Source organism: Paralichthys olivaceus, chromosome 10, assembly GCF_024713975.1.
Source record: "Paralichthys olivaceus isolate ysfri-2021 chromosome 10, ASM2471397v2, whole genome shotgun sequence".
Taxonomy (NCBI): Eukaryota; Metazoa; Chordata; class Actinopteri; order Pleuronectiformes; family Paralichthyidae; genus Paralichthys; species Paralichthys olivaceus.
The window spans coordinates 2,386,348-2,410,581 of record NC_091102.1 but is presented as its reverse complement, the minus strand read 5'-3'; the positions used below and the strand labels follow the sequence as shown (position 1 = coordinate 2,410,581).

At 46.2% G+C, this 24,234-nt stretch overlaps 1 protein-coding gene across 1 annotated transcript in view; it reads left to right on the top strand.

Annotated features, from left to right (window-relative positions):
• The window catches only part of itgb5 (integrin, beta 5), a 31,090-nt gene extending 7,131 nt beyond the window's left edge, over nt 1–23,959 (top strand). Inside the window, exons 9-16 of the mRNA XM_069532738.1 lie at nt 1,844–1,978; nt 4,952–5,126; nt 5,759–6,013; nt 16,948–17,170; nt 18,417–18,517; nt 20,999–21,118; nt 21,308–21,474; nt 21,558–23,959. Of these exons, the coding sequence (XP_069388839.1) occupies nt 1,844–1,978; nt 4,952–5,126; nt 5,759–6,013; nt 16,948–17,170; nt 18,417–18,517; nt 20,999–21,118; nt 21,308–21,474; nt 21,558–21,653 (1,272 nt within the window). The 3' untranslated portion in view covers nt 21,654–23,959. The remainder of the gene's footprint in view (nt 1–1,843; nt 1,979–4,951; nt 5,127–5,758; nt 6,014–16,947; nt 17,171–18,416; nt 18,518–20,998; nt 21,119–21,307; nt 21,475–21,557) is intronic.
• Nucleotides 23,960–24,234: the final 275 nt, after the last annotated feature.

Below are 24,234 nucleotides of genomic sequence, written 5' to 3'. Positions count from 1 at the left end.
TCTCATCGCCGACGTCAGTTAATCCGTTAGTCGATTGACAGGAATGCAGTAAATAATTTCGATAATTGGGGAAAAAAAACATCCACATGTTTTGTGTCCGCTCCTCGAACGTGAGGGTTTGTTGTGAGCTCACTCTATTAGCTGGTGATTAAAAACCTTTTAAAGATGTTTTCACCATTTGTACAGAACATTGTCCCAAATGAAGCAGCCGCGATAACCGAGGACTTTAACAGCGGCTCAGAAAGATCAATCTGAGGGGTTGAAAACTGATTAACAGGAGGAAATACACTTTAACACGATAGATTAGTCAGAATATAGTCAGGACGTATTTACCACCTGAATTTAAATGCAGCTCATTAAAAGTTGTTCAGAGGTTTAAATCATAGTGTTCGTGATAGACTCACATTCTCTCTAAGTCGAGCTTCAGGGTCTTGGCAAACGAGAAAAATGCAGCAAAAGAAGGTAAAAGATGAAATAATGACAGACGTTAAAAGAATCATGAGACAGAGTCAGGCTGAATTAAAAGCAAGATTATAAATGTTTGAGTTTAAATTGAATTTAAATGAATTTCTGTTCTCTCCTGTGGCGATTAAAGGGTTTTCATATGACAGTTCTGCAAAAGTTAAAAAGTTCCCTTACTCATCTTGTTTAATAAAATACATTGCAAAATGTTTTGACATTGTTCCCTGAGTGAAACCAGACCTTTACTAAAAGTCCTGGAAGTCTCTGACTAATCAGAGCAGACTGGGTTTAATCAGGAGCTTTAAAGAGACAGAGGCTGAACAGAGGAGCTGCAGCAACGGACATTATGAGGAAAGTGATGTTGTTTCAAGAGGTCAACGATGTAATGAGGAGCAGAACATTCGAGAGCTTTGTCAACAAACTAATATTTTAGAATCAACTAATTTGGGTTTTCCAGAACAGGAGTGATATGTGCAGTGTTTTCAAACGCTCTGACATTCATCTCATCGCTTGTTGGAGAAAGTAAATTTGTTTTTCTTTTGCAGCCGCTCACTTTCCATGAAATGTTTTCCTCCGTGGGCGTTCAGACCCCCCCCCCGCCTCGCTCAGGAGGAGCAGCAGCATCGTGACGGCGTTTTCTCTGCGACAGAAACTTGTGTCAGACTCGCTGTGCGCGTCGTGTGGGGGAGTGAGCTTGAATGAAGTGCTTTGACTCGACGGCCTTTATTAACATTCCAGCTGCCACATCATATCCACCACTCTGGAGTCGTTAGCTCGATGGGCTTTGCCAAACGCTGTGAGATTACGTTGCGTAGCCGACTCGTTTTTCTCCGAGTCTTGACTGCGGCATAAAGCGGCGTCGCACTGTGATCGTGTTCAGGATCAGAAACCTCTGATTGTGTGTGTGAGAGAGAGAGAGAGAGAGAGAGAGAGAGAGAATGAGGCCACACTCGCCCATGTGCACCCAGTACGATCCTGTTTTATCCCTGACAGTAACTGTGCACGAACGGCTGCAGGCTGTTGCATGGGGCCAGATGCAGCAGGCTTTGGACACAGCCGTGGAATTTCACATGCACACGCACACAACCTGCACCCATGCGCAGCGCTTGTGGTTGTGGTGAGATCAACTCTAAAAATGTGCCTAACCAGAGCAACACATTCCCCATGTTTCACTCTTTTACACTCCAGAGTTACAGGCAGGAGCAGACACACCGAGGTGGTTCAATATAAATGTCAGCGTGTTAACGTGGCCGCAGGTTCAGGACATTGGAACGTGTTTATGTGCACTGCTTAAAAATCCTCTCTGCATTATCGTAGAGAAACTCTGTCAGGATTCATTTTAACGTACCCCTGATTGTCCTGCCTGGATCTGTCTCCTCAGAACATCCGCTCTAAAGTGGAGCTGACAGTGTGGGACCACCCAGAGGACATCAGCCTTTCCTTCACCGCCACCTGCCAGGATGGGAAGCCGCTGCCAGGTCTCAGGAAGTGTGCCGACTTAAAGATAGGAGACACCGTGAGTCCCCCGTCCGCACTTCCCTCTGCAGCTCCCCTCCCGTCATACACTACATGTTTTATTCATCCTGCTCTCCCTGAGTGTTCTAGCAGCCTGCTCGTCTTCACCTACATCATTTTACTTTTTCTGGTCATGAAAAATGTAGCAGCAGCTTTTCAGTTTTATTTTGCTCAAAAACCCTGAAAACAGCCGTGTGTGTCGGCTGTGGGATTTTTTTCCTGCAACACGTCCACTGACTGAAGACGCAGGATTAAAAAGTCCCTGGCTTGTTCCGCCAGAGTTTTGGCAGAGTTCGTTGTGATGAAGCCAAACTGAAGTGGAGGGGGAGGGAGGTTTATTTTGCTTTTCACTGTAACCAAACACCTTCACTGGCACCTGTGAGGGGAAATCACTGTGACCGGCTGAGCTTCGGAGGCTAAATCCACACGACCACATTTTAGTTTTAAAATGCATCACTGTTTGAAAACGCTTCTGGTCCCGTTTGTTTTTCACCTCCTGGAGTTCCACTTTGTCTCTTACTTTTCAACATTGCTCATTCAAAGTATTTTCTGTCACAAAGAAACCGAACTGGACAATCCACTTCCTGTTTACACCACATGGCCAGTACGTGATGTGTTTTCAGGCGTTAGTGTTATCGACATGTTAGTGGACGGGACCTGAAAAAAACAAAAAAAACAAAAGTACACTTAACTAAACTTTTCTCAGAGACAGTTTCTGTCATTTTAGGCAGTCGACAATCATTTCTGTTCAAGTTTTCATGTTTCTGATAAGTTTGGTTGTAAGTCGTCACTCGATGATGAAAAATGGGCTGAAACATCATGATTGACAGGTGAGACTGACTCATGATTGGTCGAGCACGTGTGTTTATTTATCATATTCATATTTTAGCTTCGTTTCTGGACGGTGGGAGGAAGTGAAGACATTTTGTCCGTCTTCATTTACAGTCTATGATTATTACTGATGCTCAGCCTGATTGTTTGAGCAGAGGACAGAGATCTTTTCAATCTTTTTAGTTTTGAAACTAAAAGATTTGAGTTCGGCCGAAGCCTCTGATGAAGCCAAACTTTTTCCTCGTCTTGAATTTCTTCTTCTGAAAGACTCCACTGAGTCAGCATTTGTAAATTGTATTCAAGTCGCTGCAGGATGCTCACCTTCTGTATCTAAAAGCAAGATATCACCCAACTGACTTGGCAGAGACTCATTCATTCCTCTGGAGATATTTTCTGTGTTGCCTCTCAGCCGGTTTCGCTCCTCGGTGGATACAGCTGTGAAAAAAGCTGCATGCCCCCCCCCCCCCGTCCCGAGGCCGTGTTCACACCAGCAGCCGCCCTGCAACAACATTTTCCCTCTCAATCATCAAGGCCTGAGGATGACGTTGACGACCGCCGTGGTCTCTTTCTACCCGTCTCATCGTGTCTCTGCCTCGGTGTCAGATTTGTCTTCAAGCTCATAGATCTGTGACTCAAACTGGACTCTCTGCATATTCTCCTCAGTACCTGTAGCAACACGCACGGGAGCTTTAACACGCCCCGTGCATTTTTGTTGGGGGCTGATTGAAGCTGAATAACAGCGCTGAATGAAAAGTGGGGTCTCTCGAGGGTTATGCGCCTCGCTCTTGTCTTTTTGTCCCGAGCCCTGAAAGGAGGGTTGGGGGAGGACAGCAGGCTCAGTCCGCCGTGGGCCAACCTTCCCAGCCTTTTACCGAGGATGTGGCTTGGTCCACGGCCCCGGGGGTGTCAGTCACCGTGTCCCGTGTGAGCTCGCCGTCGAGGCCCGATGCTGCATCTCAATGACATCGCACAAAAGCAGGCGGGAGGGGGCCTGTGAAACCACAGACTCTGAAAGGAATAAACAGGCGGGAGGAGAAACTGAAGTGTGGGTAGTTAAGCCCGGGAACCTTTTCTCTGTAACTCTTGCAGGACTGCATGAGCACTGAATAGACTCATGCATATGAATGAAACCAGATCTGCGGGGACACACCAGAAGCAGTTGAATTAGATGTTGTTTTGTGTGACCTCAATGTGTTTTGTCCCAGTTAATTGAATTTCAGGCGGTCATAAGAATTCCATCATCCAAAACGCTTCCTCAGTGGAGACACAGATTTTGTTTGTCTTTCATGACGAGAACGTCATCGTGAGACAAAGTTTTCAGTGTGTTCAGAGTCAAGTTCTCCTCCCGTCCACATGTGCTCCATACCATAGTACATACCACCGTGCCTGTTCCGCACATGACTCACTCATCTGTGTGTTGAGGTATTTTCCTCAATGAGTTTCATCTCCTCTCTTTCACTCCCCCTTCTCCCCCTTCCTCGGTTCCTAGCCACGTGATTGGGTGGACTGGCCTCCTCGCGACTCACATTTACAGTAAATTTAATTGCGTTAACGAGTTTCCCGCGCTGGAGTGGAGGGGGAGTCCGAGCAAGATGCGACGTAGACTTTTCCTGTTTCCTGAATGGACCCGTGTTGTGTATATATGGTGCGGAGGTTAAAACGGTGCTTATCAATCTAATGTGCATTAGAGTCAAGGTCCACAAAGAGACTGAGGAAGAACCAGAAGAATGTTTTTTGGAGGAGCAGGAAAGAGTTTCTTGCTCAGAGAGATAAAATGGGTGTGGTTCTTAAGTCTTGTCCCACTTTTTGAGCAGGCGAAGCCACATCAGCTCCCGAGTGAGAGACGCAGGGTCATGTGTAGTTCACGCCTGCAGACTGTCTGTGCTGCCGAGCATCTGCAGGATGCATGTGTGTGTGTGTTTGCTCCGATGAAAAGAAGCAGGGTGGGATCAGGCCACTTATGGAAGTAAAAGATTTCAGAAGATACTGTGGCTCGGAGGCCGTTTGATGCTGCTACCGTTTAAAACCTTCGTCTGTCATCTGAACCTGACGTGAACCCTGCAAACAGAACAAACAGGAAGTCAGCAGGAATTTTTTCCAGCAGTTCCACCTTTTGAACACAGCTTCTTCTGTTTCTGTGCAGGTTTCATTCAACGTGAGCGTGGAGGCGAGGAGCTGCCCGGGCCGCGGCGCCGACCAGAGCTTCACCATCAAGCCGGTGGGGTTCAAAGATCGTCTGGAGGTGGCGGTGGATTATCAGTGTGACTGCGGCTGCAGCCGGACGGCACAAACCAACAGCAGCATCTGCAGCTCCATGGGTACGTCTGCTTGAAAGAGGAACATTTAAGACCATAGAAACAAACTTCATTGGAATTTGTCTCGGTGAACTCAGCCAAACATTTCCGAGAAGAAAAATACATCGTAGAGGAAGCAACACACAAATAAAATCCTCTTTCGCTCCTTCAAGAAAACCATCCTACACTCTTTCTCTTGGCCCTGTGGTTTAGTGGAAGACAAGAGACGGAGAAAAGCTCCAGCTCTGTTTCCTGTGAGTTTAAACGTTGGTGTACGTGAGGTCAGGCCTTTAATAACTGAGGGAAAACTCCTACTTCTACCCTCTTAATTCACGACTTCTTCTGGCCTGATTATGGAGACGCTCTCACTTGTGGTTGTTGTTGTGGAGTTAAAGACGGTAATATAACGGAAATTATACTCTTCACTCACTATTTTTATAACTTGAGATATGTGGATATTTAAAATACAGAAAATACACTTTAGTTACATCAGTTATTATCCCAGTTTTTGGCAAGAATACATCAAATTAGTTTACGCCTTGAAGGACTTCACCTCTAGTATGTCATAAAAGTCTTGATATTGAAAAATGAATTTGATGTGTGTTAGTAATCTAGATTAAAAGGCACACATGCTGAACGAACCTGTGCTCCTGCAGGAACCTATAACTGTGGGACGTGTCGCTGCGAGCCGGGCTACCTGGGCGCCCGCTGCGAGTGCCAGGAGGGTGAAGCCAGCAGCATGTACAACAGCGCCTGCAGGGAAGCCGAGGGGAAGCAGATCTGCAGCGGGCGCGGAGAGTGCAGCTGCAACCAGTGTCTGTGCTACGAGTCGGAGTTCGGCAAGATTTACGGAGCCTTCTGCGAGTGCGACGACTTCTCCTGCGCCCGACACAAAGGCGTCCTCTGCTCTGGTAGGAACATCGCCCTCGCATTCTCTGCTTCACGTTCCCACTGGGGCCCGAGCTGTGCGTTCCCCAGGCAGCATTGAACCTGATGAGAAAACAAGCCAACATCACACGCACTGTAAACCCTGTAGATCTGCTGCTGGTTGTGGGTTATAATTAAAATGAAGGCCCTGATGTCGAGTCACGTCTCATACCTGCTCCGGGTGTCTCTGCAGACTCCGTTACACCCAGCCACGCTTTGATTTCGTGAGCGAGCTGAAACCGTCACCCTGCAGCGCTCCTGGCCTCGAGCCCAAGAGAAGCTGAGAGGTGCAGCTGCAGAAGTCGTTGTTCGGATGTTCGGCTCAGGTTTTGTTTTGCATCCGCCTCCGGGGGCATGTTTTTGGTACGAAGACTGAGGAGAGACTTATTTACTGGAAATAAATATCCCGGATGAGACAGATCAGAGATGTTTGATGGATTAAAAAGGATTTTTTTATAGAACCGGATAAAGGCGGAGTTTGGGAGGCCAGAATAAAGTGGGAATTTTAGGCAACACGTCGTGTTACATGGGGAATATTAGAAGTTTGGAGAATCTTGATTAGTTCAATATCAGTTATCATGACCAGGACTTTAAAAAGATTGTGTAAGAAACTTGAGTCCATTCTGAAGAAAGAACCACACAGACAGAAATGTTACTGTGACATTATCGTTAATCATTTCTGTGTGATTCTCTTATTCAAAGAGTTTCTCAACGAACAATCGGACTGTTTGTTGACGCATTAAAAAAAGTTGTTCCGTGAAGAAGTCATTATCGAACCCACAGAGATTCTTTAGCTGATAGCAGTTTTGAATTCCTCGTCCTCTCACGGATCCGTCTCTGCTTCGTTCGGATGCTCAAACTGAGCTGAGCTCTGGTATGAAAAGGTTTGACCCGTTTGGCTCAGTTTATCTGCTCTGAGGCCGGAGCTCTTGTTTTTTCCCAGAACATCGAGTCCAAGACTTCGCATTCTGATGCGAGACCTCCTGGCTGAAGTGGGGGGGGGGGTCACTGGCTCATCCCCAAGCCAACAACAGTTCTGTGAACCCACAGAGAGCGCTTTGTGACAGGGGGGCCAGCTTTGGCGCGATCCCATAACACAATGCCCGCCTGTATTTATCTAAACCCAGCAGAAACAGAAGTCTTTGGTTCGGTCGGCAGCGGAGCTCGACGCGCTGAATGCACAAACGCAGGACGTTTGTTTGTGCCGATCGTCCATGAGCATCATCATTAAATCTTAACAGTCCACTACCTTCTTCTCTCCTCCTTCCTCACTGAGGTTGGAGCCATAATGAGTTCCTAATGATACCAAACAGTCCTCCTCCTCCTCCGCACTTTCCTCCCCTCGCTCCTCTGAATCTGTCAGTTAATTATCGTGTGTAAAGGCATGCTGTAAAAACTAATCTGTGCCCGCACGGTTCTGCAAAGCCCACAGGAAATAGTGTTAAGTTTCCAGCCTCTGGGCTCTGCAGGAGCGTCTTGTAAATGGCATCGAGCTCCACCTGGATTGGTCGTGCTCCGCTGAGAGCAGCTCGTTTGTCGTCTGGGAAAATGTGAAGCGTTCAGACTGATAAACCGCCCGGAGGCGCAGCACGTTTTATTAAAAAGGGAAATCAGCTGGCACAGAATCCTCTTTGTGTTTTTTTTGTTAAATCACTCGTCTCCACGAATGTCTGAAAGTAGTTTTCTCATGGAGACCAAGTTGCCGACTGTAAATCTGAAACCCTCGTCGGAGAGTGTGACTGCAGGTCGCTGAGATCAGGTTCAGGTGTTCACATGTTCTTTGCCTTTTCTTGCTCAAGATACAAGAAAACAAAATGGTGCAGAAAATAAATAATATCTACTATTCGTAAATCGGTTTCAGTCGTATTTCAAGCTTGTGATTTGCAGTAATGAATTCTGAACTCATCGCTCTCACATGAACCATTAACAGTTTGAAAACCATTCTTTGCTGTTGTTTGTAAGTCGGGTGAGTTCCAGTTGAAATGTGGAGGCTGGGAGGAGGATGCTCTGTATCTGAGGTCAGATGACCTGAGCTGCTCGACCTGCTCTTTCTCTCTCGGAGTCTTGCTCTGAAGCTCCTCGTCCGTCCGTCTGTGTTTATCTCTGAATCTGTGTGCGGAGCCGTGCGTCTCTCTGGTGCTCGTGTCCTAAACCTAGTGCACAACCTGATTTAAACCCCTGTGGTGACGTGTTTGTGGGTCAGTGCGCTGGTTCACTCTGGAGTATTTATTACTGTCTCGTATGTTTCTCTTAAGTAGAAACTCGTGCTACAATAAATCACTCGCTGTGTTTTAGAGTCTGACTGAAACAATCTGCAGACAGACGTGAGAGGCTGTATAAATCCTTTAACTCTAATATGTCAACTAAAGGATGTAAATAATCAACAGTTTGATGATGATATCTTTATTTCAAATGGTTCAGCCTCCTCGTGTATAGTTTCTAGTTTCTTGCCTTAAGCTATTTTTATTTTATCATCGTTGATCAACAGTAAAATATTCTCCCTCACGACTGAGAACAGATTTAAATTGTGTGTCAGTGAAGAAAAGTCAATCAGACGTCTGAAGTGTCGTCATCAGTATCTGTCTGAAAACATCCTGCGTCGCTCGGGCTCCTCTCCCCTCCCTGTTTTTAAAAGTCTTGACTCCTGCCCCCCTGACCCACATCTGCTCCCCGGGATCCTCAGCTGATTCTAAATAATGATCTAAGCACCCGACAGACTCCGACTGCCAGAAATAGTGTGGCTCTATTTTCCAGACTTGCACAAACCCTCTTTTTTTTTTACCACATAAATAAAACGACTGTCTCCGAGCAGTGTGTGTGTCTGTGTGTGTGTGAATGTGCACATCGTGTGCACGTGTGCCTCCTTGAAGCGTAAACTGGAACATATGTGTTTATACATGTTCGTGCTTAGGATGACTGGAACTGTGTTTTGCTGAAGCCGGCGGTTGTCTTCAGCGTCTCTTAGTTTAAATGGTCCTTTCGTTCTGTCGGAGGAGACGTCAGCTAAAGACGAGAAACTTTAAAACGGTCCAGTCTAACGGCTCAAACACGTCGGAGCCCAGACAGTTGTTCTGTGGCTACGTCCACACACAGCTACGTTTTAAATCCACTTCCTGTTTACAGCTGTTTACACACACACACACACGCCCAATGTCTTCAGGTGTTTTCGTATGGACGGACATTGTTAATGATAGTTTGAGAAATCATTTCGTTAATAAAACCACTGGAGTCTGCACCTGGACACCTGACGCTCTGAATTCCCCGAGGTAAAACAAACAGTGGTCGACTCCGTCTCTTCTTCCTCCCTGTGCTCGTCCCAACTTGACTGAACTTGACGGTTTCTGCGGTGAAGTGCTGCAGACACAAGGCCACACCCCGGTCCCATCGCTAATAAACCTCCTCAGGAACGTCAATGAGTTTTTCGCAGGAGTCGTGATTTGCTTCGAGCCGTACGTGCACATGTCTTGGCAGCGCCTGTGCAAAGTGTTTGGGTTTCATTTTGTGGGCTCAGCGGCTGTTTTCAGGACTCACGATGAAGTCCAGTGTGTTAACATCCCAGCTCAGCCTCTGGGCTTTTAGAGAAGATCCCCTGGAAGTGCATCCACAGCTGACTTTAATTGTTTGAGTTGGATTAAAAACAAGAGGGGGAGAAGTCGCAGCTGCAGGAAAGCTGCGGGATGCACGCGGTGCCGTCTGCAGTGCGACGAACCAGGCGGCTGATGAGAAAATAAGAGGAGAGCTCCTGAATCAACTTCTGTGGAAGCTTCTCCCTTCTGATTATGTAACAGGCAGATCTGTGTATCTGTGGTAAATCTGCAACCGCAACACTGATGAACAATGATGAATACTTTGGGTTAGCGTGTATCTTCGATAACGCTTCTGGCTCCGTCCCTGATCGCTGATGTCACAAGATGCTGGTGCAGATATTTCAGCATCCATCATTTTATTTACAGTCCATGCTAACCAGCTAATGGATGCTAATGTTGCTCCGTACCTGTATGTGAAAAATACAAAACCTCTTTCATGAGCTATACTGCTTTCAGCCACCAGGGAGCAATTGCGGATGTTGAGGCTTCACTTTCAGGCAGCATCATGTCCTCCATCTTTATTCACTATCTATGGTTTCAGCAGAGAAAGTGGAATTTACAGTCGTTCCATTTCTGCGGTGCCGCCCAAACAATTTGAGGAAAACAAACTCTGATACTGATCTGGTTTTTTTTCCACCTCTGTCGTGTCAACAGAAAGAAATGCTCCCTCAGCAAATGTCAGTGTTGCACAAACAGCAGTTTGTGTTATGAAACCCGGGTCACAGAGGTGATCATTGTGTCTCTGATGGTTTTTATGGGCTTTTGTTTTGTGCTCACGGGGACAAAAGTCCCCGAGGCAGCGTGTGACCGACCAGAACCATCAAGTAAACACTGTTTTCACGCCTGCTAATCACTGTTGTCTGTCAAGCTCGTGACGTTGTTCTCGTAAAAACATCACACGCGTGTGAGCGGCTGTAATAACACACGATCTGACCTGTGTCAGGACTCGGTAAGAGAGGAATCTTACTGGCGCACAAAGACCAAACCTGAGCAGAGGAGACGTTGCGGTGATATCTACAGTGACCCTGGTGCAAATCACAGAACACGACAATAGATAAAACTCAGCTGCAAATAGGAAAATGCGACGGTGAATAAGAAAACGCGTTGCTGTGCAGCCTCGTCGAGAGCAGCTGCCGACCTTTGTGTTAGAAGTTGTTTTGTGATTTGACTTCAGGGCCACCGTTCGTATCGGCCGTGTTTATTTCTGATGATGAACTTCGCCTCAGCTTGTCTCAGCCTGTGCATTTTAACAGCCCACATATTTGAACTGTTTCACCCTAAGACACACACACACACAGATATATGAACTAAGACAGGGTTGTAATAATGTTTGTTCAGTCCTTCTCTTCGGTGTGTGCAGAACGCTGCTTCCTACCACTCGTCCATTTTGACCGTACGACTTCTCGCTTTTCGTCCTGAAGGAGTCTTAGCAACCATTAGTCACGAACACAAAATGTGACGCACACTCTATAAACTTTGAACTTCGCCGAACTTTTTTTTTTTTCGTGGAAACAAAACTTTCCTTTTTGCCACCTCAGCAGTTTTTCTTCTGACTCCCCTCGTTTACAGAAGCGACTCATTTTCTCTGCTGTTTGTTTTTCTGTGGCTCTTCTTCTTGTCATCACTTCTGTCTCTCCATCACTGCTTCGGTAGTTTCTGTCTTTGCCGTACTTGAGGATGCCGAAATGCGAGTTGACCACAAATGGGCAGGAGTCTCTCTGCTGGCCCCCCCCCTGCCGGCCCCTGAGATCACAAATCAGTGTGTGTGTGTGTGTGTGTGCACTTTTATTGGACACTTAAACGTACTTTAAATTTCAAATCTAAACAAACCAGCCCCGCGTGTTGGCACGTCGTGTCCTTGGACTGAGTTTGAATCCACAACACGACGAGCGCAGCTACTGTTTAAATTCCCTCTGTATGTTTTTCATTCAGACACATAAGGAAAACACTCCCCGGCCAGTCTGAGCCTGTGGCCGAGCGGTAATCTGAACCCACAGCAGTGAACTGTGTAATTAACTGGAGTGGAGTTTCTCGGTGTGATATTGTTTCGCCTGTCGAACTATTTTCATTTAAAGTCGCACCATCACATTCTCAGGGTCGGGCTGCATGCTGCGACAGATTAGTCTCTGTAATCGATGCTCTGTCATTAGACGAGAGGAGCAACAGCTCTACGTGGTGTTCACTGACGTCACTTATCTCCTTTACACCAAAGCTGTGGGTTTTTAAAATGCAATTCCTTTCCCATGCCCAGTGGAGGAGTGTCTATGTTTTGTCCTGGTCAGTCTCGTTCAAGGTCACAAACCGAGGCGTCGGACACCTCGCTGTCTTGTTAGTGTTGCATGTTGCACGATACAAAGACGAAGTCTCGGTTGCACGTTGTTCCATCGCAGTGTTTTAAGCTGTGGAGAGTTTGTACATTCCGTCTTTTAGAATTAAATGTGGTCGCTGTTTAGATTCATAATCTGAATAATATCAAGATGGAAACAGGAAATGTTTCCTTTCAACCATTGACCTGCTGTTTTCATGGAATATTTACCCACAATGCATATCTTCCCTGCAACATCATGTTGAAAATGATATACAGGCATTCTAATTATGTAGACGAGGATTTCCCACAGGACACTGACACAGGAAATAGAGCTGTTGCCTTTTCCTTCTTCTCCAGGGACACAGTCGTTACTTCTTTATCGGAAATTTCTTCTCTCTTAACGTACAAATTCTCCGCGTGACGCAGGCGAACCACAACTATTTCAAATATGCAACGAAGCTTTGCATCGCGCTCAGCGACGCTTCAGACTTGAGCTGCAGATGTGTGAGGTCAGAGGGCGAGTTTTCTTTTCATAGGCACAAACAGCAGCAATGTGAGCGCCACTGCAGGGTCACTGAGTTCTGTATCACAACCTCTCGAGCTCCGAAAGAGACGATTCCTCACGAATCACATCCTCAAAGTTGGATAAGAAACCGATCCTCCTTAAAGAGGATGTGAAACTTTCTGCAACTTTTTGTTTTCACTTGTGTTTTTTTCGTGAATGGAGACATTCTGCAAAGTTTAGACTTAAAGAGACTAAGGAGCTAAGTGTTTGAGACAGAGGCTGAAAAGAGGAGCTGCAGCAATGGACAGAGTGAGGACACTGATGTTTAGAGCAGGAAAACATTTTTACAGAAATAACACTTTTTTACCAACCTGATTATAAGCAACATTTAAAACACTTGGTAATAACCCAAGTTAAACTCTTGAGCCTGAATTTGAGCAGAATACGACTCCTTCAAAAGCAGTTTTTTAAATAAATCCAAGCTTATGTCACAGTTATGCATGTGACATTGAGTTCTATAAACTTTTAGATTTTCATCCTTCAGAAAACAGAGAGTCAAATAACTCACAAGACCAGACATGATGCTCAGTCTTCTCTGAAACAACTGAGGCCAGGTTTATCCACATCTGTCTCCCAGAACCCGTCGCAGACACTGAACGACGTGTGAAACACGTCTTTGTTCACTCCATCGCTGCAGACAGGAAATATTTGGTTCTGCTCAACTGTCTGTTGCTCCCACATGTCAGATATAATTTGCTCAGTGAACAATGTGTTTATGGAGAATGTGTTTTCATTAGAGGAGCAGATTCACCCGAGCGGCCGTTTGATTTTAAACCTCAGCCTCGCTTTATCTGGCACATTTGCAGGATGCGTTTCAGTGAATATCCTTCTAAAAATAACCCGACGGCTCATTTCCTCTTCATATAATCTCAAACTATTTACATAAGCCTATTTAAGTACAATGTTGAAACCCAGTACTTCTCCTGCAGGCAGAAAATATGAGGACATGTTTACAGGACGTCTCTGCGCTGTAATATAAAGCTGCATTTGCGTTGAATGTGAAATGTATTCTTGAGCCCGCAAATTGTGTCTTTTAAAGGCAGCGGCTGTGACCGAGGAGACGGGAGAATTCAGCTCACATTACGTTTTTTTCAGCAGCTTGATGTTTTAGTTGCTGGAGGTGAAAACCACGAGATGTACAGGAGCTGGAACGCTGCAGTTTGTGAGATGAACAGTGTTTTTAAAACGGGCCCCGATGACATATGATGGTAAATTATGAAAAACCTTTAGGCTGCAGAACGTCTGGCAGCACATGGAGCCATGATGCATTAAATACCTTCGCTGTAGACGATCAGATTAAGTTTTTTGCTCAGCAGCCGAAGTGAATGAACTCTGTGATCTGATTTCGAGCGAGGCTGCTCGTTCAGGCTGACGGAGCGTCTACAGAGCTGCCATGAGAGAGTAAGGTCACATCTCCTCCTCTGCCACAGCTGTGTTTATCATGAGCAGTGTTTCATCTCAGTGAGTCAAAGTGTCCTGACGGCACGGCCAGAAGAAATGGAACGACCCAGCGGCCTGATAAGAGAAAAGAAGGTGGGTTGGGTGCACTTGCTCCAAACATCTGTTTTAAGACACGGACGTGGTTCTCGGATGTGGGCTCGTGTTGTGTTGACTTCTGGTATTCTCATCTGTCTTGGTGCCAGTTTTTCTCAGGAGTGGTGTGGAGAGCCAGGAAGCTCTTAGTATTCACTTTAAGACCATAATTTGACAAAGTGGAGACAACAACTCCTCACTCCTGAGCTCACACATATCACTAGCTGCTTTTATACACCCCCAGAGTTGGCGAGTCCCAGCACCACTCTCTTAAAACCAGACCTGGTGCTCTGGTCCAAGCACCCTGGGAGGATGCTGTCGATGAAGAGGCATCTGAGGCAGAACAACGATGCTGGAAAGCAATAGTTTGCCCTGTGGCGGTTGGCCGCAGAGGCGTTATTGCAGCATACACCCTCAGGTTGCTCAAAGAGCGAAGAGTCCACACACAAGCCCTGCGTCAGACCTTTAAAATAAAAAACATGGGAACTGCAGAACGCTGCAGCTGATGATCCTGGATCAGGAGGAAAGATTCAAACTGGGCCTGAAGACGTTAGGGACACAGACCCGGGTCTGAGCAGCCTGAGGTGGGCCGGCCTTTAGCAGAGGTTTCTGATTGAAAGGCTGAAACATCCGATGACACCGAGCTGCAGAACTTATCTTATCATCAAACTACTGCAGAAGACCTTCAACCTCACCTGAGATGCAGTATTATCTTGTTCTGTGTTTTAAAATATACTGTTAGTAAATCATTGAAGGTCAGGAGATGATAATCTCGGCCTCTGAGTCGCCTGAGCTGCAGCGCTGCCGTTTAAGGTCACGTCTGCAGGGCTGGCACCATGACTCAGCTGCATGTCGCTCAGCCCTGCTGACTGAGGTTTGGGAGTGGTGCTCCAGACTCTTGTGACCACAAGCCCCAAAAAAAAAACTGATGAATCTGATCGGTGTCAGTTTTTCCACCTTAAAAATACTCAACTCTGCAACATTAACCAAATTAATAATTAGTAAGTAATGTGTTTACACAAAAATAGAAAGAATTCAACGCATGTGTGCCGGTCCAGACAGGATGTTGCCCAACTCCGATAACGAGAGCGAATGTTTCCCGTTCGAGTTTCTCGGAACAATGTCAGAATCTGGCTCTAATCATAGGCTCTGTTTTTCTTCCCCGCTGTGTCTGCCTGTGAGTGGCAGCGTAATCAGATTGTTCTCATCCCCGGCTGTCATCACTGGACAGAAGGAGCAGCCACTCCTCGACAGACAACAGAGATTTCAGTCGTTAGCTGACCCGGTTCCTCCTCCGTCTTCACTCACATCGTAACACTGTCTTTGCTCTGTTTCCATTTGAACTGTGTTGAAAGTAACAGCTACTGGAAAAACAGCTGTTTTATGTGACTGCTAACTTCAGCAGGCGTATTTATATTTTATATTAAACAGTTTAGAATGATTTCTCTCATAATAGTGACAGGAAACGTGTCTGACTCTCGTAAAAAAAAAAAAAAAAAAGAAAATTTGATTCCACGTATTCTGGTTTGGTTGGAAAGAAAACAAAGCTATGGAGGGAAATGTCATAAATGTGAAATCCTCAGATTCCTTGAGCCCAAAAACCCCAAAGAAATTTGTTGCACAATCGCACAACTCAAGGCAAAAGCAGCGAAAGCAGCGAAAGCAGCGAAAGCAGCGAAAGCAGCGAAAGCTCACAGTGAAGACACTGAAACCAGAGAAAGTTCAGCACTTTTATTTACAGCCGACCTAAAGATTGAATTGATGATCAACACAGTCGCTCTTCAGTCTTCTGTGCATCAGCAGGATCGATTAATTGAGTGGTAGCTGCTGCACATCAATGAACTTTCCCACAACTCTGTGGTTTCACTGGGGATTTGAAGGAGGGGGTGGGGGGGGGAGGGGCACAATGAAGCCACATGCTGCTTTTTTACAACGGCTCAGATCCAGTTGGGAATTCTGTTAGAGCAGTTTGCAGCGTCAGGATCATCAGCAGCCGTCGTCTGCAGCGTCTCGGCTCAGCAGCTGTCCGTCTGTGTCACTTCACTGAGCTGATGTGTTCTCCTGCTGTTACTCTGCATGTTTTCCTCTGAGCCTTTGGATCTAAACTCACTTGTTCCTGCCTCGATAAACTGCACCTATCTCCCCTCCGTCAGCTCCCTCCGCGATAGCAGCTTATTGAATGTGGCCTTTGTTGGAGGGTCCTGGAACAACCGGTGTGAAATGAGCCTGTCAAGTAATGTTTCACTCGATTACAGCTGCCGTCGTCCCTCTATCAACGGTTCCTCTTGTCACAGAGCGGCCGGCGGAGGGAGGAGAGCGCTCGCACAGACGCCCGGGACAAATTGGAGTTTCTACAAAGTCCAGAAGGTCGCTGCCTCCTCCCTGAAGGCTGCTTCCTGTTGGATTGGTTCCAGAGCAGATAACAAGTTAATACATGTGGTAGAGAAGGGGCAGTCGCTCAGAGCTGCTCGTGGTTGTAGAGTCGTTCACTGTGGAACAATTTCAGGCCCTCCAGTTTTTTTATGTTGTAGCAGGAGGTCAAACAGATGGTTGTTGATTTCAGATGCTCACAGCTCAGGGACCACACACACACACACACACACTGACGTTGATCACAAATGTCTCCACCAACAACACAACCGAGTATCTGGACCGATGCACTTGTGTGCACGGAGCCTCTGTGGACAAAGTTGGTTTGTAGGAAGCTGCTTGTACGGGTGGAACAGTGGTTAACACCATCGCCACACAGGAAGTCTTTTCTGGGTTCAAACCCCCGGGTACTCAGAAAGGGGGTTTGACCTATATTGCAGCCTGCCACCAGGGGGCGATCCAGACGCTTTAGCTTTTCTTTTTTGGAACCATCGTGTCGTCCATGTTTGGTTTGACTTCCATATTTACATTCCTCCTCTCTCTCTCCTCGTCCAGGTCACGGAGAATGTCACTGCGGTGAGTGCAAATGTCACGCCGGCTACATCGGCGACAACTGCAACTGCTCCACGGAGACGTCGACCTGCGTCTCGGACGACGGGCAGATGTGCAGCGGGCGGGGCAACTGCGTGTGCGGCCGCTGTCAGTGCACCGAGCCCGGCGCCTTCGGAGATACGTGTGAAAAATGCCCCACCTGCCCCGATGCCTGTGGAACTAAGAGGTAAGAATCTGCCAGCAGAGCATTCGACGACCTCCGGGAACATAACTCACTCGTTTATCTGACTCTGTCATAACAGAGACTTAAGATCGCTCTCATTCCGTTTGTGACCTCACGAAGTGAAACTGTGGCCCCGTCGTTTGAACCCACATCCGTCAGCGTGGCGGCTCAGGCTCTTTGAGGCTGAGGACAAACGTCTATCAGGCGTCCAGGAGAGAGAGAGAGCTGTCTTGTGTGAGGACGGAGTAACTGCTGTGTCCTCTCAACAACTTACATGCACATGGCTCTGGTTCTTCCAGGCACAGGAGGGCTTTATGGGACGACCTTTGACCTTTGACCAGGTTTGAACGAGGAGACCGGTTATCAGCGCTTGTGAGCGACGTGTGCGTCCAGTACGATGGTATTCGACAGATGAAATGAAACTGAGAAGCAACCGAACCTTCTCGGCTTTTGTTTTAGTTTCCTATGATTTGTTAGCCGGAGATTAAAAAAAGATTTATTTATCACCCGTTTGTTTGTGAGCTGCGGTTTTGAAGCCTTGAGTTTGTCCAGTTCCAAGTTTAGCTTTAATTTGAAAATGAAAAGTTTGAGTTTTCTTTTACTCAGTGAAACCTGCTTCTTTCAGCTTGAAAAACTACATTTTTGTGGAAACTGTTTTGGAGAGATGCTGTTTCAACAAACACTTTTTTTGGAGGCTGCAGTTTGTGACACTGTCAAATGGTTTTTCGTGACATAGAGTTTGTGTTAATTACTAATTGATATAAAATAATAGAAAAACATCTCTCATGTGCAGCTCAACAACAAAAACCAGAAACTCCATCCTCCAGAATGATCAGACACTGGAATCAATAACGTTCTACCCTTCATGAAGGGAGGGGTGAACTCAGGACCGTTGTATTAGACGGCTTTAACAGAGGCATGTCACGGAGGCATGTCACGGAGGCATGTCACGGAGGCATGTCACGGTGTGTTGTGGCAGAACGTTTGAAAATGTCCCTCAAACCTAAAGAGACTGTGACAGCGCCGCTCCCTGATGCAGACGTCAGATACTGAGCTCACTGGCTGTGGATTATTCGTCCGGTGGCCTGTTCACTGACTGTTGAGCTGACGGAGTCATTTCCTGCAGCAAAGAAAACAAACGGAGCTGAAACAATAACACATTTAGAGAATTAGGCCAGAAGCTCGTGAACACTGAATTTAGAAGAAGCTCTGCATGTTTGTCCTCTGAACTTCTCCTCCTCTTCTTCAGGGAGTGTATCGAGTGCCGGCTTTTCGACTCAGGACGACTTGCAGACAACCAGACCTGCCAGCGCCTGTGCAAGGATGAAATCATCACTGTGGAGAGCTTCAGTGAGTACACACCTATTCTACACACACACACACACACACACACACAAACACACACACACTGGGAGCAGCTGGTCGGCAGAGAGACGTCTTCACATCTGTGGCGTCTGACACAATTTCACTTCTCACATCACAGACCTCCTCGACCGTCACTTTTAATTTCACCTCTCACTGTTGTTGTTTTCGTTGTTGGGGCCCCGCCCACAGTGATGTCACCTGAAGCACTTAGCTACTCAGACGTGATGACGTACATACAGACATTCACACTGAGGAATGATAATGACTTTATTTATGTAGCACCTTTTAAAACGGCCGTTATAAAATGCTTTCGGGAAAGGAAATAAAAACAAGAACGAGGACAGTTGAAGTGATGTGACTCATGAAACAGTTCAGAGTAATGGTAGAACAATGTCATGCTAGCTAAAAGCTTCCTCATCCTCTGAGAAATGTGTTTCTGCCGTTCCACTGTAACAACAATCTTTAAAAAAACAAATCAAGGCTTATGAAAATATTTTCCAAGTAATAAAAGCTGAAAACCATTTGGTTTAAAAACACTGACGCTCCGAGAGCAACGATATTTGAAATATTGACACTCGATAACAGGACGTAGTATATTTAAAACACGTTCACTGAACTGATCAACATCTGCATCGTGTATTTATGTGATATAAAAACTGCAGCGTTCCGAACAACCTGCTGTTCATCAAGCTCGTGTCTCCACGGCGGCGTCTGGGTGACATTTTGTTCTGAAGCTCATAAACGAATCTCTTGCCTCTGAACTGGATTCTTTCTGCTGAACATCGGCCTGTTAGCTTTGAGCTCAGCCTCACACAGACTGTGGAATAGCTGCAGGTTCTCTGCCTCACATCTTTCCTGGTCTGAGGCCTCACACACCTCTGATGACTCATGAAAACACTGGTCATTGTAGTCCTGGTGTTTACGCTGTATTATCCTGCAGCAGGTGTGTCTCTCCCTCCCTCTCTCTCTCTCTCTCTCTCTCTCTCTCTTCGGCCTCACGCAGCAGGAAACGGCAGCCGATCCTCGACCGAAACCTCTGGTGCGGTTCAAAGAGTTCAGTCTATTCAGGCTCAAGATTTGACAGAGCTCCTCCTGTGTCCGTGCTCCTCTATCGGGAGAGTTCCACCCACTAAGCAAACATGTCGAGCTGCACCTCTCCGGTCATTTAAGAACCAGAGAGCTGCAGTGTGAGGTGTTTCTGCAAGAATCTTAAACTCAATCATTTGAACTTTAGGCCTTGAAAAGTCTAAACTTTGTTAAAATATAACTGCAAGGTCTTAAATATGATTATTAACATCAGTACATTTTTCTTTTTGATGGCATGCAGAGTTTGTCATGTCTCTTTGTGTTGTTGTCAAATTTAACTTAAGGAGGAAGTGTTCGTCCATCTTAATTTACCGTCTCCGGTCGTAGATCTTTCTCAGCGATACGGACGTCAGCGCGCTTTAATAAAACTACAAACAAGACCTGGTGTTTTCTTTCTTTTGTAGAGAAATTTAAATAAAATATCATTTCAAATAAACTGCGAACAAGAGCAAAGAGGAACTGGTAACTGGTCGTCTACACCACGGTCAGAATTTAACACTTTGGTAAACAACCTAAACTTATCTTCAGTGACGGGGAACTGGAATTTTCCGTCATATCCGTCGTACTTGACGTGGATCTTGAACGTAATCCATTATGGATTTAAAAAGTCTTAAATCGAACTTGTTGAAATCTGCAGAAACCCTTTTCTGTCCCCCACAGCCCGGTGGGAACCAGTCGGGAGATGTTTAGGAATGTATTAACAAGTGCAAAGTGATCTACGGCCTTTCATCACACTGAGACGCTGCGTCGCTCTGCGCGCCGGAGGCCGAGGAGACTTGTCTGCTGTGTGTTTAGCTACAGAGGCTATTATAAGACCTTTCCATATTGGCCCGGCGCTGCCCTGGCTCGGATCCGACTCGTTTCATAGCATTCCCCCGCTCGTTCAGCCATCTGACTGGCCTTAATAGACTCCACATGTACATTCCAGATACTTTGTGCATGAAATAGCGGAGGAGGGGCTGATGGGATTGGGGAGGGGGGGGGTGAGGGCGCTCTGACCTCACCCTCCCTTGTGAGTTTTTGAGATATTTGGGTTGATGAAGATTGACTGAAAACGAGGGCACACAGAGCGTCAGCGGCTCGATCGGGGAGCGTTTTCATTTTTCACTGATTTCACAGATAAGAAATTCAAACTATGTGATTTTGTGTTTTTTTTTTTTTTTAAATCTTGAGATAATAATGATAAAGCCAGAGGCTGCATCTGGAGATGGACATCATGAGGAATGAGAAGCTCGATAACAAGAAGTCAATAAAAAAGAAACACATTGTCTTCAAGGCCGTTTTGTTTTTGTAAGATGCTGTTTCCTTCTGTGCGTCTCCTTCTTTTCTTTGTCTCAGTGTTTGACCCTCGGGTGTTTCTCTGTGTCTCTCTCTCTCCAGACTCTGACGACCCCGGCGCTGTGCTTTGTCTCTATAAGACAGACAACGATTGTGTCATGAAATTCACGTACTCGGAGCACGCCAGCGGGCGATCCATCCTCACCGCTCTTAAAGAGCCAGGTCGGAATTTTCAACAACAAATTACGTTTTCTTTGTTATTCTCTGGTCTGAACTGAACATCTGCTAAGAATCTAGTTTTAGATTTTTAGGTCCTGACATGAACGAACCTGAAGCTCTGCTATTTTCCTGAACTTCACATTTGCTTCGTGTTGCAAACAGCTTTAGTGACTTTTCTCTCTCCGGTGTCAGAGTGTGGCGGAGGCCCGGACGCCCTGACGGTGCTGCTGGCCGTCGTCGGCAGCATCCTGCTGGTGGGAGTCGCGCTGCTCGCTGTCTGGAAGCTCGTCATCACCATTCACGACCGGCGAGAGTTTGCACGCTTCCAGAATGCACGTTCACGAGCCCGATACGAGATGGTGAGGATGACTCACACTTCTGACCATTAACGCGTCTGTAAATACGAGGCAGTGTGACGAGATGTGTTTCCTCTCCCTCTCAGGCCTCCAACCCTCTGTACAAGCAGCCCATCTCCACACACTTCGTAGAAACAGATTTCAACATGTACGGGAAGTCCTACAACGGAGGGGTCCACTGATCCCTCAGCACAGGGGCGCGGCAGGACCGGTCCAACGAACACATCCCTGGAGGACGGGGCCGAGATGGACCGAACACACTCATCCCTCTGCACGGCGCTGATCACTGACGTGAAATGAACTAGACTGTGTCCGAGGTCGGAGGCGGGAATATGTGGCCTTTTTATCTCTACGCAGAAGATTGGAGCCGACCACAGAGAAAAAATTTTTTTGACTTCCTGTTCTTCCTCCGTGTGCGTCGGTCGTGGCGGTGGCAGCGGGCGGAGGAGCAACGATGCACAAACTCCCTGGTCCTGTTTAGAGAGAGAAAGTTAGAGTTAGCAGTGAGTTTATCTGACGTCACACGAGATAAACAAACGTCCATAACTCCAACAACTTCGAATCACTCTTTGTTCAGAACATCGACTTATATTTGTATATTTTTATAAACACTTTAAAAAAAAATCCCCTTTTTTAGTCTAAACTATGCACAGGACTCTGAACAACATGAACTTCACTCGTCTTCAGATCGTTTCAAATTCACGGGATCATTTAAAAAAAAAAAAAAAAAAAAAGCACATATTCCTGAAGGTGGCTGTGACGACGGTGTGGTACTACTAACATTTACTAAGCAATAGATGTCTTACCTTGGATTTGCACAGCGAAAGATTTAGATTTTCTTTAATGTTGTGTTTGTTTGTGTTGTTGTTTGCTCCACTTGCACTCCTCTCTCCATCTGAACCACAGGGTACCAGCTCGCCCCCGCAGCTTCTCACCTCTCACAGGATGCGACTGATTTACCTTCTATTTGTCTCCTTCTCACCAGATCCAATGAAAAGACCGAAACTCAGCGACATGGTCGTCTGTCAGTACTTTGAGAATCAGCCTCAGATGCAGACCTAACACATAAATCTCTGAGAACATGGCAAAGGTAGAAAGTTTATCTTGAAGAAAAAGCTAAATATTTCCCTGCAGGTGGTTGATGAAGTTAAAGATTACTTTTTTTTTTTAAATAGGAGAAATTGATGAGCTTATTTGTGACGATTCTCTGCAGCGGATAAATCCACATATGGAGCCACGGGGAGAATTCAACAATAATGAATTGATTAATCAATTAATAGATAATTGATCTGTGATAATTCTTTCTCCAAAAACCACTAAATATTTTCTAATTCCATCGTCAGGCTCCTTTTCCCACAGTAAATATAATATATTTAGTTTTTTGTCTGTTGAAGACAGAAATCACAATAGTTATTTTTACTGTTTGAAGGATAATAAAACAGAACACGAGCTGCAGCCGACAGCGTTTGTGAGTCGGATTCTAAATATTGAACCGAACAAAGTATTTTAACCAGAATGAAGAAGTCAGGTTCCTCAGCACCGTCAGATTCTACAGGTTGTGTGAAGCCGTGCGCTGATGACACCTTTATTTATGGGTTCACGCAAAACTGGTGAGCACGAATTTCTAGGTTTTCAATAATTCTGACAGGAACAAGGTGAAGAACCGGAGCTGATTGGGTTAAAAAAAAGAACGAGCAGTGCAGAGGTGTGGCTCCCTGACGGATCCCTGAAGCTGCTTTTGGTCTTTTCGTTGAATTTGAAAAGTGACGGTCATAAAAATATAAAATATCACCAACCTCTGAACCCTTAACATCCCGATCAGAAACACATGTTAACGACTGCACACTGTGGTGACGGCCTTGAAGCATTCTCATGTGCTCAAGTCAATACGTCACACCCACGATCACGTCGCCTCCAAGTAGCTGCGGTCGCTTGAGTTTCGGCCGGTGAGAATCGAGCTTGTGACGGGAAGGTCGCTCTCTCCCCTGAGGTGCCCTTGAGCAAGGCCCTCTACCCCGGCTGCGCGGCGTCCAGCGGGCTGTGGCTCTACTGTGTGATACTGGTAACGCAGTATGTCATATGTTCCCCTGTGAAACTGTCGTCCAGCTGTGGGAGTGGGTGGAAACATCTGGAATCTTCTAAGGAGAGTGTCACAGTTAAATCTGACAGCGGGACACGGGAGGAGCTCTGTGGCCTTTCTTCTTCTTCTTCTTCTCTATTTGATGGTCTTACAGTGAAAGTGGCCGGGACCTGGCGTTGAGTGTTTTGAGCGATTGGAGAGTATGTAAATATTATTTCCTTGCGTACTTTTGTACATACTGTGCCGAATGAAATGAGGTGGTACAGCTGACTGATCCTCCCTGAAACATAAATCACCAGTGCAGCATTCCTCCTGAACGTCTTCACACGGATGACCCGCACCAGCACATACGTGTTTATGTAAAACCGCACAGAGCAAGAACAATAAATCTGCTTATGTCAAGAGTCAGTGAGTGTTTGTTGTGTTTGGTTCAGTTTCTTCTTCTTCTTCTTTCATTTTAAACACCACGTGTGGCGTGTGAAGATTTGACTGACGGGTCGTCTGGTGCAGTGATTCACACCCTCTCGGTCAGGCCCCGCCCAGATGTGATGGACCCCCCCCCCCCCCCCCGATACACAAGCTGAAATGGTCCTGTAATTAAATTCAATCGCTCACTTCAAATTAACTTTTAAAGCAACGCAACGTGAGTTCACTGAGCAACAGCGCCCTCTGCAGCCACTCCT